This window comes from Haliotis rufescens, unplaced genomic scaffold (genome assembly GCF_023055435.1).
Source record: "Haliotis rufescens isolate VD_foot unplaced genomic scaffold, xgHalRufe1.0.p SCAF_4, whole genome shotgun sequence".
Lineage (NCBI taxonomy): Eukaryota > Metazoa > Mollusca > Gastropoda > Lepetellida > Haliotidae > Haliotis > Haliotis rufescens.
In genome coordinates this window covers 62,768,717-62,786,994 of record NW_025964112.1, presented here as the reverse complement: position 1 = coordinate 62,786,994, position 18,278 = coordinate 62,768,717, and the positions used below count along the sequence as shown (strand labels likewise).

The following is an 18,278-nucleotide window of genomic DNA, read 5'->3' as shown; positions in this document are numbered from 1 at the left end:
TCAAAAGACAAATCCAAATTGTATCATAAGGTTGAAGCAAGTATTGTGTGAAAGCATAGAGCTTTCGATTGATATATTGCATGATATCATAAATATAAAACTACAAAATTTTATGTCATTTAAAAAATAAAAAAAATGGCGGTCATTTTGAAAATGCCACCAGGGATAATTTGGGGAGCTTTGTGCTTGGCCCATCAGTGTGACTTTCTGAAGGTCTCCATAAAAAATTACCTTTCTACTACTTTTTTTCCAGGTTATATTTTGTCTAATGCTCTTGGCCTATTATCCGCATATTACGTAAATTCCGATGTATGAGCCATAAGCTGGGTATTCAACAGTTTCGTTACAAAGTCAGTACTGCAAATTGCCATCAACAATGATGAGTTGTGTTCTCCCATAAGTTGCCACAGCATACCATTATTCTTCCACCCCAAATCTGACGACGTTGAATAACGCAAACGTCGCTAAAACGTTCTCCTGGACGTCTGTAGGCGCTTGCCCGAACATCAGACCTGCCCGGGTGAATCCTGGACTCACCTCAGTCAACTGTGAACAGTAGACTGTACCAGTATAATGTTCTGAAACTAGGTGCAGTCTACACCAAGCTAGGCGTCCCTGACGGTGACGATGAAATATAACTAGGCGTATGGCTGGACGTCGTGGTCGGATGTTATGGGCGAACCTGGGAGATGACGTTTACAGAAGACATCGTGATGGACATTGATCTATTGTTTGTTCTTTGCAAAGTAGTTATTAAAAACGTGCGTTTATTATTTTCAGTGATAGACTGCCATGCACCGTAACTTTTTGTCCGCTGGTACATTTCAATTTTAATCATGTATATTGAAAACACAGTATTGGAGTTTATATACTAATATAAGATAGCTACGCGATAAAGAACAATGAAGAACGAGGCGTGGTTTATTTCACGATAAAACATTGTTCTATCATTTCTGGGGATTTGAACATGCGCTCGCAACTTGATGACGTTAATTGGACAACGTTATTTTTAGAGAGAGGTGTCTAGTGAGTTGTTCCTCATAGATGTAGATGGACAACACTGGCCGAACGATCGCACCCAAGAGTAGCAGAGATATGACAATCGGTATTGGGAGAAAAGGTACAGATAATCGACGTGAAAATTGTGAGAGTATGCGGGAAATACCAAATTTTATCCCCCTATTCATAAATTGGATTTGTCAGACATTGCAGCGGTCGGATTCTGTTCAGGGAGTCGTCATTACTTGTATACGGGAAAATATGTTTAAAGGTGTACTTTTTACTGACATCCTTAAAGAGGCTGTAGAGAATGTTGATATGGCATATAAGAAATAAACGAATCGTGGTCGTTGTTTATCGTACAGTAAAACACAGCAGGGAGAATAAACCATGAGGGGCTGCGTTTTATCTTCCTGATGTGTTTTACTGTACGATACAACTCCCACTCGTCCTTTATTTCTTAAATAACAAATACATTGAAAACCGTTCCGTATTGCCAGTTGGTTAGTTTAAACATTAGTCCTGTGTTATATGCTAGGGCATTACTATTGTGTCAACGATGGTACATATTTCACATGAGGGTAGAATGACCCGATATTTGCACGAAAACATTTTATAGATTCTCAGTGCTGATTTGTCAGTTGAGGCCATATGACAATATTTCTTGACATTGTTGAGGGAAATATATACGATAATTAGACGTCATTCATTGTCGCAAATTGATTACGTTATGTGAACAAAAGTGAAGTCTCCCTGTATGTAATTGTCTCTCTTTACATTTCTCTATAAACTTAATTCACTCACTCCACTATCAGAATTAATTATTGTTTATCCCTCTAGTTCCTGGGTAGTTTGTTCTCTTTCGAGCCAGTTACCATTAAAGCTCCGTTCATCATTCGAAATAACATCAGTGTGGGGAGTTGTCAGTTACCTCCCTTGGTGACACCTTTCATACACCAGACTGTTGTGACAACCTGGTCAACAATCTCATGTAACGACACTTCTCCGATTTCACGTCACAGTCATCGGAGATCTGGCATTGATGGACTATTTCAACAATTTGTTTTGTATCTAATGCATTGTCAGTTGGAATGACCAGTTTCAGTCGATATTCAAGTTGTGCTGCCTTTTCTATAGGTTCTATATTTAGTATCGTGTGTATATATATAGTATCATGACAACATGGGCAGCTCTATTGTTTATCGAGAACTACGAAACAGAATCACACGTCGACAGACTCACGGAGTTGTACCTACAAATCTGACAAGACATTAACTCATAACAGTGCTAACAGTGCTAACAGTGCTAACAGTGACACCACAGTACACACAGCATGGCGTCAGGTAATGAGTAGTTCTACCCGGGAGTCGCGATGGGGACCTACAGTTATAAGACATGACCCAACATGTAGGGTCATGTCTTGACTGTAGGAACCCATCGCGGCTCTCGGCCAGAGTAATTCCTTCATATATATAATTACGTGAAATGTATTGATAGGGATTATTTGTTACATATTACACATAAGGATATGCTTGTCGTAAGAGGCGACTACGAAAGGGGTGGTCAGGCTTGCTGACTTGGTTGATGCATGTCATGGATCCCAATTGCGTGGATCGATGCTCATGATGTCAATCACTGGATTATCTGGTCCAGATTCGATTATTTACAGACCGCCGTCATATAGCTGGAATATTGCTGAGTGCGGCGTTAAAAAACAAACAAACAAAACACACAAGGAAGAAATGATTGTGTGTAATAACTTGTCGATATTGTTAGTTATGGTGTCTTTAGTTGCCGTATACCGTGTCATATTAGGTTAGCAGGCGTGAGCCTCGCCCAATATTTTCCCGCTAACCTAATATGACACCGTATACGGCAACTAAAGACACCTTACCGCATTTATTATGCCGAAAAGTTTACACTATTTAGTATCTTTGTCGCACATGACAAAATGAAAACTTGACACTTACAATCGGTATTTAAACGACAGGACCAGTACATATGTTTCCGATACGTTTTAATGTAAACATAAACGTTAACAATGGAATATTTAATACACTAAATGTATACGTTGAAAGTATCACAGCTAAAATGGATAGAATTATCATAAAAATGCCCGCATGTTAACAGAAATCTGCGGGCCACTAACTTGATAGCACTCCGCTTTCCCCTAACGACGGGCTGCTATCTATTCTATTGCTATGTGACGTCAATAGCGTCACGTTTGTTTGTGACGTCATCCTATATTATAGCTAAAATGGATAGAATTATCATTAAACCGCCCGCACGTTATCAAAAATGAGCGGGCCACTGTAACTTGATAATGCCCTCATATTGCTTGACGACGGGCCATTATCAAGCCCGTTGTTAGGTGACGTAGTGACGTCATCTGGTTTTTTCTTTGACGTTTCCATATTTGTAAAATGTGGTCAGTGACATTCGTGTTGATTGCAGTAAGTGTTTCAAAACCGATGTTGTTTCTTTTTATTTGATAACAAATTCCATCCATTTTAGCTATAATAACGGTAGCGCTCTTTTTCAGGGCATTATCATTTGCAGAAGCCCTCGGTCTTTTCAACTGCCCTCCTTCGTCGGGCAGTTAATAGAAAACCTCGGGCTTCTGCAAATGATAATGCCCTGAAAAATAGCGTTACCCTTCTAGTATGTTCTATGACGTTCCTATTTGTACCTCAATGACCTACCGACGTTGTTATCTTATTTTCTCTATAATTCTTATTAATAAAGTCACGAAAGTGGTTTCTTTAAAAATTAATGTCTTTGCGGATCACAATTAATTATATTAAAACACAAAACATTGTCAAATAACGAATTTCGGTACCAGAATTTCCATGTGAAATATGTAAGGTGGGTGTTGGAAAATTCAAAATGGCTGTTACTGACGGAAAACGGTCTCATATAAGGTCAGTAAAAATCCATCTTGGATTGTTCCTGACGATGTACGGGTTTATGTGGGGTCAGTAGTTCTGCTCTTTGATTGGTCAGTCTCACTTTGAGGCATAATAAGTGAACATGTGCATTTTAGAGATTCACAATGCTGATGTCAATTGAAGCCATGTGACTCCATAATGCTTCATTGTTGAGAAAAGGTATTTAAGAATTGACCTTCACTTTGTGAGTTCATTGGAGTATGAACCTTCACTCTATGAAGGTTCATACTCCAATGAACTCACACAAAGTGAAAGTCAATTCTTATGATTTTTTATCACAATTTCTTACCTCAAAGGATGTAGGCCAAGATCTAAACACAATTTTATTATTTAGATCTAGTACGTTTGACTTCATGTTCACACTGACCGCCAAACAACAACCAGCTATATCGCGGAATAAAATAGTTCCCCAAAAAGAGAGGTGACATGAGCGTATTGATGCAGAACTTGCTCTTCAGAAACATCTTACGCAACACATGTGTTCATATAATATCCCCTTTAGATGAGAAAGGTCTGTAATGAACTACCTCAGAAAGTCAGTCACAATAACAGCGCGTCGTAATATATTTACATCAAGTACAAAACGTCAAAATGGCCGACACGATAAACGTGACGGGGGGATTTCAGAAGTTGTTAATGAACCTGTGGCGGTTACATGTGTTAGTCATCATTGATCAACTGACCAATTATTGAAAGGTGATTAAAGATGCGTCAAACAGACACCAAAGTAAATTCGTAGATTGCTGGAGACAATCACTGTCAGCCTAGACACAGATCGAGTCGATACTGACGATAGTTTGGATGTGCATTTTTTCGTTTGTTCATTAGGATGGGCCGTAGCGAGGAAATTCACAATCATGCAGTCAAGCTCTCTTACGTTTCTCAATGTATACTGAAATGATGAGACCAAGATTAAAGGTTCTAAATGATCAGAAATAATGTTTATGTATGTTTTCGTGCTAGGGAATTCCCAGGGTTTTCCCCAGGAATGTGGAGGTAGTCCGTCAGTGTTTACGTCATTTCAAGAACACGGTCTCGTGAAAAAACGTATGAACGTCAAATTGTGTCGTTCATACACTTATGAACGTCAATTTCGCGGTCATGTGACCGACCTCTCGTCCAATGGAACAGTCGCATATCGTGTAAACGCCCAAATTAAAAAACAAATGACTGCTTTCCATTGTTCATGACGTCACAAATTGAATGCATTACGTCAGTGACGTTTCTCCGTAGGGATGTCATTTCGTATGATTTTTCTTCATTTCTTCTCTTAAAATGTCAATTAAGGATTGACAGGATCTTTTATGGTTTATTGAGGTATAAATCGAAAACCGATGTGCAAACGGTATGAATCCGCGTAGCGTGGCGGATTCTTACAAAAGTTTGCACATCGGTTTTTCGATTCATACCTCAATGAACCGAAAGAAATACAGTCAATGCTTATAATTAAATTCGACAACGAAAACATAGTTTATCTGCAATAGTTAAACCAAAAACAGTTGTATATATCAAAGCAGACAAAAATGACGAGATTTATAAACATTCCGGGTGTAGGTATACATGCTGGGGCGTGACACGAATCAGGCGATTGTTTAATTTATGCACATAGCTTCACACGCCTACAAAGTCATTAGCCAATCAACGGAGAGTATGATAAAATCAAAGTTCATAGGACCTGTCAATCAAGGCAAGAGGCGAGAAGAAATGCAACAGTCAGACTGTAAAGAACCGGAACAAATATGTCCGGGAGAAGGCGGCCGTTTCAAATAACATGGTCAGTTAACGCAAGATTCAAACATTAGTTCCCTGAAAACGGGAAGACAAAGTTGGAAAAATGCTGGTTAGAAATAAAACCCGAAGACATGAAAGTTGTGGAACCGAGGCGAGGGGGGAAAACAACAGGCGAGCGAACCTGCACGTTTGCTTTTTCATTCCTTCTGGACTTTCGGTCTCAAAGAGCTGTTAGGACAATGAATATGCATGAATTTTGCTTAATGTCCTGTGCGTGACGATACACGTGAGCAGAAAGGGAATTTCCCCAACTGTAATATTTTGATTCCCCGACATTCCACAGTAATAAAAGTAGTCCGCCTCGATGGGCGTGGCTTAATTTTTAAAATTCTTTGGGAAATAACAATATTGAATTACAATAACACGTGACCAGTTCAGCTTATCAGAATGCTGGAATTTCAATGAACACAACGAAAATTTAATTATTGAGTAATATATAGGACTGGATGGTATTATCATTATAGTGATATCGTTATACGCTTTTCAAGCAGATAACATATACATACAGATGACACTATTTTTTTAAGTTCTGGTATGTAGGTTAATAAAAATATAACAAGCTTCATGTCACCATCCTTTTAATCTAAAATCTATACAGAAATTCATTCACAAACGATGTTGCCCTTCGAAATTGATTGACAACACAGAGAAACATGGAAGTGATTTTGCTCTCATGTTGTCTCCCATGAATTCACGATTACAAAATATACTCCTCACAAAAAGTTAAGCAACAAGTATTATTTTCCGTGCAACATTCTCATCAGTGTTGAATGCCATCCAATGAGAACAAATTCAGGCAGGAGAATTACCTACGAATACTCGAATTAAAGCCTTTTCCATGTAGATTTTCCTGATAACACTGATAACATCGCCTGAACACAACCACCCTCAAAACACACTTGCAAAATGCACGACATGCATGTTTTACACACTTCACCCATGCACCCTGATTGCTTAAAAACTGCCAGCAAGGGCAATTTGTCGACATTAACACTTTAGACATGGCTAGGCGTCACTTAACGCCAACTGAGGTTGCTCAGATTGTTGGAATGGTACAGGGGAGTCTCACCCAAACTGCTGTTGCCGATCATTTTAATGTTCACCGTAGTGTCGTCTCAAGAGCGAAAACTCGATTCCATCAAACTGGACTGATGACAGAGAGACCACGCACAGGTCGTCCAAGGGTGACAACTCCTCGTGAGGACCGGTATTTAGCCACCTTAGCCCGGAGAAACAGGTTTACTACGGCCAGATCTCTCCAGAATTACCTTCAGAGAGTTGCAGGAAACAGAGTATCAACACAGACAGTAAGAAACAGACTTCACGCTCAGGATCTGAGGTCCAGACGACCAGTACGACGTATCCCACTGCCTGCACACCATCGACAACAGAGACTTGCTTGGGCCAATCAACGCCGTAACTGGAGGGTCAATCGCTTGCGTAACGTTCTCTTCACAGACGAGTCAAGATTCTGCCTTGACTTCAACGATGGTAGGGCACGTGTGTGGAGAAACCGTAATGAACGATACGCCAACTGTACAATTGCTGAACACGACCAGTACGGAGGTGGAAGTTTGATGATCTGGGCTGGCATCAGGGTTGGACACAGAACTGATCTTGTGGTCATCAGACGTGGTACCATGACTGGAGTACGGTACAGGGACGACCTGTCACACCTGTGATTATTCCCCTGGCACAACAAGCAGGTCCTAACTTCATCTTTATGGATGATAATGCTCGTCCACATCGAGCAAGAGTTGTCACTGATCTTCTTCAGACCAACAACATCACGCATATGGACTGGCCTGCAAGGTCTCCGGATCTTAATCCCATTGAACATGCATGGGACATTCTTGGAAGGCGTGTTTATGGTCTTCATGTTCGTCCTCAGAATCTGGATCAGAAGAGAATGGCAGAACATTCCACAACAGACACTTGATAGGCTTATCTGGTCAATGCCAAGACGTGTAGAAGCTTGCTTTCAAGCCAATGGTGGACATACACGTTACTGGACATTGAATCATTGTTTCAAAATGACTTAAACTCAAATTTAAAGATTTTCATCTTTCAGTGCAGCACATTTTGCACGACTGTTTTCATGATACTGTTTTTGTAAACCTGTTAGGCATAAACGCTTTTCAGTTCCCTTTGAAGACAATGTGTGTTTGTGCTCTTTCTTTGTATTGCTTTAGTCAGTTTTTAGGTATTGGAATATATGAACATGGACTGACACATAATAGATTTGTTGCTTAATTTTTGTGAGGAGTATATATACAATAACCTACTAGAAACTCGGAATTACAGAATATCTGTCCCTCGTGAATGAATGTTGTCCCTTTCCAAAGGCTCGGGATAAACACCATACATTCACTGGGGACAGCTTATCCAGTAAGTCCTTGTAGTTCGTTGGTTGTTCTCTAAATAAACAATGATGAATATCTATGTTTTTATTTTAATGTAGAGGTGGTTATCTTCAAGTTTGAAGTTCAGTAAGGTACCATTGGTTCAAATACTCAAATATGGCCCGCCATTTGGCAGTAACTGACTGACAGCGTATGAAACCAGGTCAATTATCATGATCGTTTTAATCAGAAACACTTGACCCATATATATTCTTATCAATGTGGAGGCAGTTGGGTTGCTTTGTCATGGTTGAAGCGTTCACACATCGTACCCAAGGCCGGATTTGTTTTTCCTATGGATTCAGAGTGTGAAACTCATGTCCGGTGTCCCCTACAGTTATATTGCTGGAATATTGCTAAAAGCATCATTAAACCATATTCACTCAATTGCTCTTCATCAATCAGTCTCAGCTTACTTATTTACATGTACACAAATTAATGTTCGAAATTACATTTGAAAGTCAAAGTCTTGAGATCTTATAACCAAAATGTTCAAAAGTTTAGTTTTAGTGAGTTCCTAAATAAATAAGAAAACGACATAAAAACAAACGGCATGGACCAAAAGACCCACTCAATTTTAACACTGCATATGATTTGTCAACTTGTCTTCTTTATGCTCATCTCTGCAGCAGAAATAGGGCCATGTTCTCCTTCAACAGACAACAGACAGATTACAGTGCAGTCGACGTTGTATCGCAACACTGTGCACGCGTGGAAGGAGCTGTGTGAGAGGCAGAAGGTGGAGCGTGTGCCGCCCCTCGACCCCACCAGCCCAGTGCCCGCTGACTGTGTGAGGTTTGTGTGCATCTCAGACACCCACAACCAGGTCGAGTGCGACCCGGGCCTCGTACCTCCGGGAGACGTTCTGCTCCATGCTGGGGACTTCACAATGAATGGGGTTCCCGCTCAGATTGACGAGTTCAACCACTTCCTGGGTAAGTATTTTGTACATATTGACAAATAGAGTTCTTGCTGTTGGTTTGTGTTTTCATCATGTTTGTTGTTTTTGACGCTTTACTCAAAAGAATATTCCCGCTACATGACGATGGCCTGTCAATAATTGAGTTTGAACCAGACAATCCAGTGATTGATATTGTGAGCAACTATTAAACTTATTGTTTGCCAACACTTTACCCATGTTCGTGGGATTCACCAAAGTGACAAACATCTGTGATCCATTTTACAAATGTTAAACTGATACTACCTTTATTTGTCTCCACCATGTTCAAAGTAGGAGCATGTTACTTGATTCAAGATTTTATTTTGATGCAATCGTTTGTCTGTTTAAGTTTTGCTTTTTCTAAAGCAAACATTGTTACCATACATTTTAAATACATTTTAAAATAACATACCAATATCTCAACACTGTTAAAAAAATCATATTTCAGATTGTCCAATCAAATGAAAGAAAACTTTGCACATTAAATATGTTAAATGTTTATAAGGTCATTTCCATTTTCGTTGTTTTCAATATGTGGTTACCATGGTTACAGGAATTCTACCACATAAGGTCAAGGTGGTCATAGCAGGAAACCATGACATGACCCTTGATGAAAACAAAGTACAGAACAGCAGGGATGAACTCTGTTGGGACTTTTATATAACCCGCGAAGAATATGAAAAATATATTCAGGACCACAACGTGAGTTCGTCTAAGGAGCTGTTGACGAATTGTGTCTACCTAGAGGACAGCAGTGTAGACATTTGTGGTATCAAGGTCTATGGAGCTCCATGGTAGGTGAAAAAAGCCTTTGGTGTTTGTGTTTTAGCTCACCTTGACATCGTAAGCAAATGTCATGTGTCTTCGTCCGACAACACAGAACTTAGAAAACTCTTTTTCAAAGCCACTGTACACAACATCATCATATCGACATGACGACTGCTTCATTCTTGTGATTCTAGTTTCGCCATTTACTGTCTTTGCTCTTTGGGACCTGTACTATCCTTCGTCAGTTGGGGACGGCGGGGTAGCCTGGTGGTTGAAGCGTTCAATGGTCACGCCAAATTTAAGTCTCGGGTTCACCCTTACAGTCGGATTAGAATGAGGGTAACTAGACAAACATGATGTTTGGGGAGATAATGCTCAGATCTTCCAGTGATAGGAAGTATGCCACATGTATATGACCTAAAATATTTGACGGATAGAAACAATACTTGATCCCCTATTTCCATAGTGTATCGGTTAAAATGGTCGCTATGTTCACAGGGTGCCTCGGTTCTGCAGCATGGGATTTAACTTACCTCGAGGACAGCCGATCCTTGACAAGTGGAACTTGATCCCCTCGGATACAGACATCCTCATAACTCACGGCCCCCCTCTAGGTATGTACCCTGTCACTCATGTACCCCTCAAGGTATGTACCCTGTCACTCATGTACCCCTCTAGGTATGTACCCTGATGTCTCATGTACCCCGCTAGGTATGTACCGTGATGTCTCATTTACCCGCCTCTAGGTATGTACCCTGATGTCTCATTTACCCCGCTAGGTATGTACCTTGATGTCTCATTTACCCCGCTAGGTATGTACCCTGATGACCCATGTACCCCCTCTGGCTATAGATCCTGGTGACAACGTACCCCCTCTAGATATGTACCCTGATGTCTCATTTATCCCGCTGGGTATGTACCCTGATGACCCATGTACCCCCTCTGGCTATAGATCCTGGTGACAACGTACCCACTCTAGATATGTACCCTGATGTCTCATGTACCCCATCTGGGTATGTACCCTGTCACTCACGGACCCCCTCTAGGTTTGTACCCGGTCACCCATGTACCCCTTCTAGATATATACCCTCATGTCTCATGTAACCCTGCTAGGTATGTACCCTAATGACCCATGTACCCCCTCAATGTTTGAACCCTGATGACAATGTACCCCCTCTAGCTTGGTATGTACCCTCATGTCTCATGTACCCAGGCTGGGTATGTACCCTATCACTCATGTACCCCTGCTAGGTATGTACCCTATCACACATGTACCCCTGCTAGGTATGTACCCTCATGTCTCATGTACCCCTGCTAGGTATGTACCCTGTCACTCATGTACCCCTCTTGGTATGTACCCTGATGACTCATGTACCCCTCTAGGTGTGTACCCTGTCACTCATGTACCCCTCTTGGTATGTACCCTGATGACTCATGTACCCCTCTCTAGGTATGTACCCTGATGACTCATGTACCCCTCTTGGTATGTACCCTGATGACTCATGTACCACTGCTAGGTATGTACCCTGTCACTCATGTACCCCTCTTGGTATGTACCCTGATGACTCATGTACTCCTGCTAGGTATGTACCCTGTCACTCATGTACCCCTCTAGGTATGTACCCTGATGACCCATGTAACCTCTAGGTATGTACCCTGATGACTCATGTACCCCCTCTAGGTATGTACCCTGATGACTCATGTACCCCTCTAGGTGTGTACCCTGATGGTGTGTACCCTGATGACCGATGTACCCTCTAGGTATGTACCCTGATGACTCATGTACCCCTCTAGGTGTGTACCCTGATGACTCATGTATCCCTCTAGGTATGTACCCTGGTGACTCATGTACCCCTCTAGGTATGTACCCTGTCACTCATGTACCCCTCTAGGTGTGTACCCTGATAACTCATTTACCCCTATCTAGGTATGTACCCTGGGATTCCAGAGGAACTCTGTCTATTAAACTGTGTTTTTTTCTGCAGGTCGAGGTGACCGGACTATAGACAGGGCCAGAGCTGGATGTCTAGAGTTGCTGAACACCATCCAGCAACGAGTGAAACCAAAGTATCATGTCTTTGGCCACATTCATGAAGGTACAAACTATTCCTATCGGAACATTCTTGATGTTCGCTTTGTTCAAGAGCTAAGAGTGACAAGTTATTGTCAGTCAGGACAGTTATGCTCCTTGATAAGGTTGACGGATTTTTACACTAAGTAACTTCACATAAAGGAGAAATGGCAAACACAACTAATTACAATGTACGAATACAAAACTTGATTTTGTTCTTTTGTTCCCACCTTGTTTACCACCATTACAAGTGGGCTCAAGAAACACATAATCTGATTGGTAGAGAATTAATTTAGAGTAGCCTCCCTTACTTGAAATATAAACATCGAGGCTGTTTAATTGTACTATTTACTTTTGCAGCGGGAATGCAGATTGTGTGTTGTTTTTCGCAATTTGGAAAAAAAGGGGAAGTTCTCACCCTGATAACATTTTTCAGAAAAGTATAATGAGACCAGACCAAATGATATTTTTGTTTACTGAACCTGCCAATCATATCCTATAAATAAGCGTAATAGAATGCACACTAAACCCCTTCCTCTTTCAATTGGAAAGATCCAATTTTTTATAATTCTTATCATAGAAAAACTTAAATTCTCTGAATATAATCAGCGGTCATCCTTTTAGAAATACTTTGTCTTCGGGTTATGGACACTACCGATGGGATAACAACCTTTTAGAAATACTTTCTGTCTTCAGGTTATGGACTGACTACCGATGGGATAACAACCTTTTAGAAATACTTTCTGTCTTCAGGTAATGGACAGAGTACAGATGGGATAACAACCTGTTAGAAATACTTTCTGTCTTCAGGTTATGGACTGACTACCGATGGGATAACAACCTTTTAGAAATACTTTCTGTCTTCAGGTAATGGACAGAGTACAGATGGGATAACAACCTGTTAGAAATACTTTCTGTCTTCAGGTTATGGACTGACTACCGATGGGATAACAACCTTTTAGAAATACTTTCTTTCTTCAGGTTATGGACTGACTACCGATGGGATAACAACCTTTTAGAAATACTTTCTGTCTTCAGGTTATGGACTGACTACCGATGGGATAACAACCTTTTGGAAATACTTTCTGTCTTCAGGTTATGGACTGACTACCGATGGGATAACAACCTTTTAGAAATACTTTCTGTCTTCAGGTTATGGACTGACTACCGATGGGATAACAACCTTTTAGAAATACTTTCTTTCTTCAGGTTATGGACTGACTACCGATGGGATAACAACCTTTTAGAAATACTTTCTGTCTTCAGGTTATGGACTGACTACCGATGGGATAACAACCTTTTGGAAATACTTTCTGTCTTCAGGTTATGGACTGACTACCGATGGGATAACAACCTTTTAGAAATACTTTCTTTCTTCAGGTTATGGACTGACTACCGATGGGATAACAACCTTTTAGAAATACTTTCCATCGTCAGGTAATGGACAGAGTACAGATAGGATAACAACCTTTTAGAAATACTTTCTGTCTTCAGGTTATGGACTGACTACCGATGGGATAACAACCTTTTAGAAATACTTTTTGTCTTCAGATTATGGACTGACTACCGATGGGATAACAACCTTTTAGAAATACTTTCTGTCTTCAGGTTATGGACTGACTACCGATGGGATAACAACCTTTTAGAAATACTTTCTGTCTTCAGGTTATGGACTGACTACCGATGGGATAACAACCTTTTAGAAATACTTTCTGTCTTCAGGTTATGGACTGACTACCGATGGGATAACAACCTTCATCAACGCCTCCATGTGTACGTTACGTTACCGACCCACCAACCCTGCCATTGTCATCGACGTCCCTGTTGCCGAGGGCCACTCAAAGGAGGAGCTGTCTGCAGTGTTCACACCTACCTCACATAGAACATGAGGTTAACAACTGCTTATGGACATTCTGTCTGCACGTCATATGTCACTCTTACATTCCCACTTACCTCCCTTTACTCACAAAAAAAGGTGTTTACGACAATCATGTAGCCATTTCTGTAATCAAATTGTGTGGTTGAGGGCGAATATGATCAAACAAGAACAGTATATGTATACCACCATCAGTAGCAATAACTTGTTTATCACTTTCACAACACTGGTGCTGTGAAGAGTTGTGTCCCTTTGCTACCAGGATCCGCTGGTGGTGTTAGAATCTCATGACCCCGTCAGCAGAATACATGTGTCTTTAACTTTCACTGCAGTGGCGCTATGCTACCAGGGTCTGCTGGGGATGTTGAATCTCATTATGACCCTGGCTTTATCAGCATCATACGTGTGTTTAAGACTTTAACAGTGGTGCTGTACAGAGTTTTGTCCCTTTGCTGCCAGGATCCGCTGCTGATGTGTAAATATAAATAATTTATCATGTCTTTTATGAAGTTTCATCTCAATTTTGACACAATTTATAACTTTCATTGGTTTCACATCTGACATTCTTTGTGTCAAATAAACTAATTGGTGATCAGGTTTATGGAATGTATATTTGAATTCCTTGAAGGTCATCATCAAACAAAATACCTCATTTTGATGTGAAATATAAGTGTTCATCTTTGTGTATCATGGTACATATTGTAACATTTCTTCTTGAACTGTGTATTTTGGTAGTACTACAACCCGGGGCTTGTTACTAGGGCTGGGACGAGTCCAAATTTACTACCCGGGTACCCGAGTTATCCATCCCTACTTGTTACATCGGAACAAATGATTACAACCAATAGCAAGCTGATGTGAGGTTTATACCTGTGGTGGAATATATGAGTATTAAAGTGAGATCACGTTCACACTGAAGACCGGTTTTGTTATTTACATGTAAGACTTTTACAACCTGTGAACGACAAAAACCATACCACCAGAAAAGATCTTCCTCGAATGCACCATGTTCATTTGTGATACATATCAGGGGCATACCCTGCCTGGAAGTCTAAGATGTCACAACTTGCTGTTCAGAGTTGTGTCCCTTTGCTGTCAGGATCCGCTGGTGGTGTTAGAATCTTGTTATGACCCAGGCTTTGTCAGCACCACACGTGTGTCTATGACTTTCACAACGGTGGTGCTGTGCAGAGTTGTGTTACATCTTGTTATGACCTTGGTTTGTCAGCACCATACCTGTGCTGGGGTGTTTCACCAAAGTGGTAAACATCAATGACCTGCGTCACCTTGCACACAAGAAGGTACCTACAGTTACTAAATATCAACTGGTTTCACAGATTTCCCATACTCAAGTATTCATGCATTCATGAGCCTGTTCAAAATTACATCAAAGGTATATATATAGTCATGGGTGGGATTCAACACATATATTCCATTTTCTCCACGTTTTTATTCGTCTTTTGAACTTTGACCATGCTGTAAAATTTTCTCAAATGCACTCTAGGATCTCAGAGTGAATGAGTTAAACAATGTCATCGCATCGGTAATATTACAGCCGTATAGCGATGAGAACAGGGTAACATCTGTCGACAAAGGACAGTAAAACAGTAAGGTATATCAGGTTTAGAATAAAACAAACCTTACAAAAAATTAAAAACATATAAATATTCAATAAATTAAGCCTTATCACTTAAAACTAGGCTAAGACAACCAGAAACCAAAGATGGACCACCCGTAACGAAAGCTATTGACAACCTCATGATGGGGGCCTACAGTACCGATGCTTCCTGCACGACTCCCCAGCAGTGTTTATTCCATCACCTGGATCACCATGGGTCGTACTTTATGCTCATCGTTTCACAAGCACCGGTCAATGAAGATGAAACTTCCCACCAATTATGGCACTAGAATTCGTACAAGAGGTTACAGCCATTAGCAGAACACATAATGTGATAATCTTACATATATGCAGTGTCCAAACTAGAGCACCAAATTGAGCATCGCCAATTTCAAGTAACCTCCACCGTAAATTTCTGCCATCACTATCAGTATATACCATCACGCACAATATCGGCCGACACCATTACTGTTTTGTTTGTTGCTTAATGCTGCACACAAAAAGCAATTAAACTGGATATTTTTTTAGTGAATATGATTTGTTACTGTTATGCAAGTTTATCAGTTAACTTTTTCAGTTGCTTAATCGGATATAAATATTATCATTTGATCACAATTTAAGTTTTGTTTGTCTGCTGTTTAACGCCGCACTCAACAATATAGAAGTGCATATATTCATCTGCAAATGCCAAACTACTCAGAATATCAACCAATTCGATTGACGTAGACAGATATTAGTGAAACAAACGATCTTGGTCGACAGGCAGATATAAGGCGGCGTAGGTTCACATACCTCGACCCCCGACATGCATCTGTACATATACTGCCCCAAATGGACACAACTGTTAACCTCTTTGCAGCAGCTCATGAACAATATAATAGAATGACAGACCTGTTGCTACTCTGAAAGTCCTGAAAGTGATATTTTGTGCCTGCAAGGCAGGGATGCGGAAACAATGTAGCGACAAAGCAGGCGTGGAGTGCACTTTCCCATGCACGGGTGTAGTGGTTATATTTGTAAAAAGGCTTCTGTTATCGAGATACAAAATGATGTGAATGGTCAAACTTCTACAACACTTCAATCACTAAATTATTCATAATAGTGATCCATAATACTATGCACCTGTACATATATTGCTCCAAGTAGACATATAGGGGCGGTCGGGTAGCCTTGTGGTTAAAGCGTTCGCTCGTCACGCCGAAGACCCGGGTTCGATTCCCGACATGGGTACAATGTGTGAAGCCCATTTCTGGTGTCCCCCGCCGTGATATTGCTAAAAGCGGCGTAAAACCATACTCACTCACTCACTCCAAGTGGACATAACTGTTAACTACTTTGCAGCAGCTCATGAACAACACCAGATGATTGAGTTGAATAGTACTTGGCTATCCTACTATTATGTACGAAAGTATTAAAACTCTTGTATTAACACAAGGGGATGTTTTCTACTGTTTATCAATGTGATTAAAGTATTGCAAATTCAGGACTACAACCTTCTTTTTCATAGATTGTTTTTATCATTATGCAACCTGACTATAACCAGGTATTCCACACAAAAAATAAATAAATAATTCTTCAAATGCATATAAAACAAATCCTAATTATACCACAAGGTTGAATCAAGTATTGTGTGAAAGCGTATAAAAGAGCATTCATTATATGTGTGTTTGTTGTTTAACGCCGCAACCAGCAATATTCCAGCTTCATGACGGCGGTCTGTAAATAATCGAGCCTGGACCAGACAATCCAGTGATTAACAACATGAGCATAGATCTTCGCAATTGGGATACGACCGCCCGATCCCGTTAGTCGCACTCACGACAAGCATAGTCGCCTGTTGTGGCAATCATGGGTTGGTGAAGACCTATTCTTTTCCCGGATCTTCATGGGTCTCATTTGATATATTGTAATGATATCATGAATGTAAAACTTCAAAATGTCATATTATTTTCAAAAATAATGGCGGCCAGTTTGAAAATGCCACCAGGGGGAACTTTATGCCAGGGTTATCAGTGTGACTTTCTGAAGGTCTCCATAAAAATTCAGCTTTCTACTACTTTTTTCCAGGTTGTTATTTTTTGTCTAATGCTCTTGTCCTATTATCCGCATATTATGTAAATTCCGATGTATGAGCCATAAACTGGGTATTCAACAGTTTCGTTACAAAGTCAATACTGCAAATTGCCATCATCAATGATGAGTTGTGTTCTCCCATAAGGTGCCACAGCATACCATTATACTTCCACCCCAAATCTGACGACGTTGAATAACGCAAACGTCGCTAAAACGTTCTCCTGGACGTCTGTAGGCGCTTGCCCGAACATCAGACCTGCCCGGGTGAATCCTGGACTCACCTCGGTCAACTGTGAACAGTAGACTGTCGCAGTATGGTGTGCTGACACTCAGATGCAGTCTACACCAAGCTAGACGTGCCTGACGGTGACGATGAAATACAATTGGGCGTATGGCTGGACGTCGTGGTCGGATGTTATAATCAATACTCTGGGAATTGAACTCACGAGATGACGTTCACAGAGGACATGTGGTCACCGTCGTTATGCACATTAATTTATTGTGTGTTCTCTTGCAAAATCGTTCTTAAAAGCATGCGTCTATTATTTACAGTGATAGACAATCATGCACCATAACTTATTTTCCGCTGGTATATTTCAATTTCAGTCTTCGGTCGAAACATGTATATTGAAAACACAGTATCATAGTGTGTACTACCAACAAATACATTGAAAACATTGAGGCTATTAACAGGGTCGAAGTGAAGTCAACAATGACACCCAATCCATAAACAACATACTACAATGAATTACAGATTATCTGTCCCGAAAATATTCTTTTGAAAGTTCCGAG

The 18,278-nt window shown here is 40.5% G+C and overlaps 1 protein-coding gene across 3 annotated transcripts; it reads left to right on the top strand.

Annotated features, from left to right (window-relative positions):
- Positions 1-1,948: 1,948 nt before the first annotated feature.
- LOC124112188 (metallophosphoesterase domain-containing protein 1-like) lies at positions 1,949-14,713 on the top strand. Of its 3 annotated transcripts, none has more exons than XM_046472184.2 (6): positions 1,949-2,342; positions 8,800-9,075; positions 9,634-9,874; positions 10,347-10,462; positions 11,834-11,944; positions 13,642-14,713. In XM_046472184.2, the coding sequence occupies exons 1-6, from the start codon at positions 2,333-2,335 to the stop codon at positions 13,806-13,808; spliced, it is 921 nt and encodes a 306-aa protein (XP_046328140.1). In that variant the 5' UTR covers positions 1,949-2,332; the 3' UTR covers positions 13,809-14,713. The 3 variants fall into 3 exon arrangements, with proteins under 3 accessions (XP_046328140.1, XP_046328138.1, XP_046328141.1); XM_046472182.2 differs by having other exon boundaries at positions 8,770-9,075; XM_046472185.2 differs by lacking the exon at positions 13,642-14,713 and adding an exon at positions 12,616-12,690 and having other exon boundaries at positions 8,770-9,075.
- The last annotated feature ends 3,565 nt before the right edge of the window (positions 14,714-18,278 follow it).

What these genes read in the sequence shown, in the direction of transcription:
- LOC124112188 (XM_046472182.2), top strand. An exon ending in AACTCACGGCCCCCCTCTAG is followed by an intron (nt 10,463 to 11,833) that starts GTATGTACCCTG and finishes TTTTTTCTGCAG; the next exon opens with GTCGAGGTGACCGGACTATA. An exon ending in CTTTGGCCACATTCATGAAG is followed by an intron (nt 11,945 to 13,641) that starts GTACAAACTATT and finishes TTCTGTCTTCAG; the next exon opens with GTTATGGACTGACTACCGAT.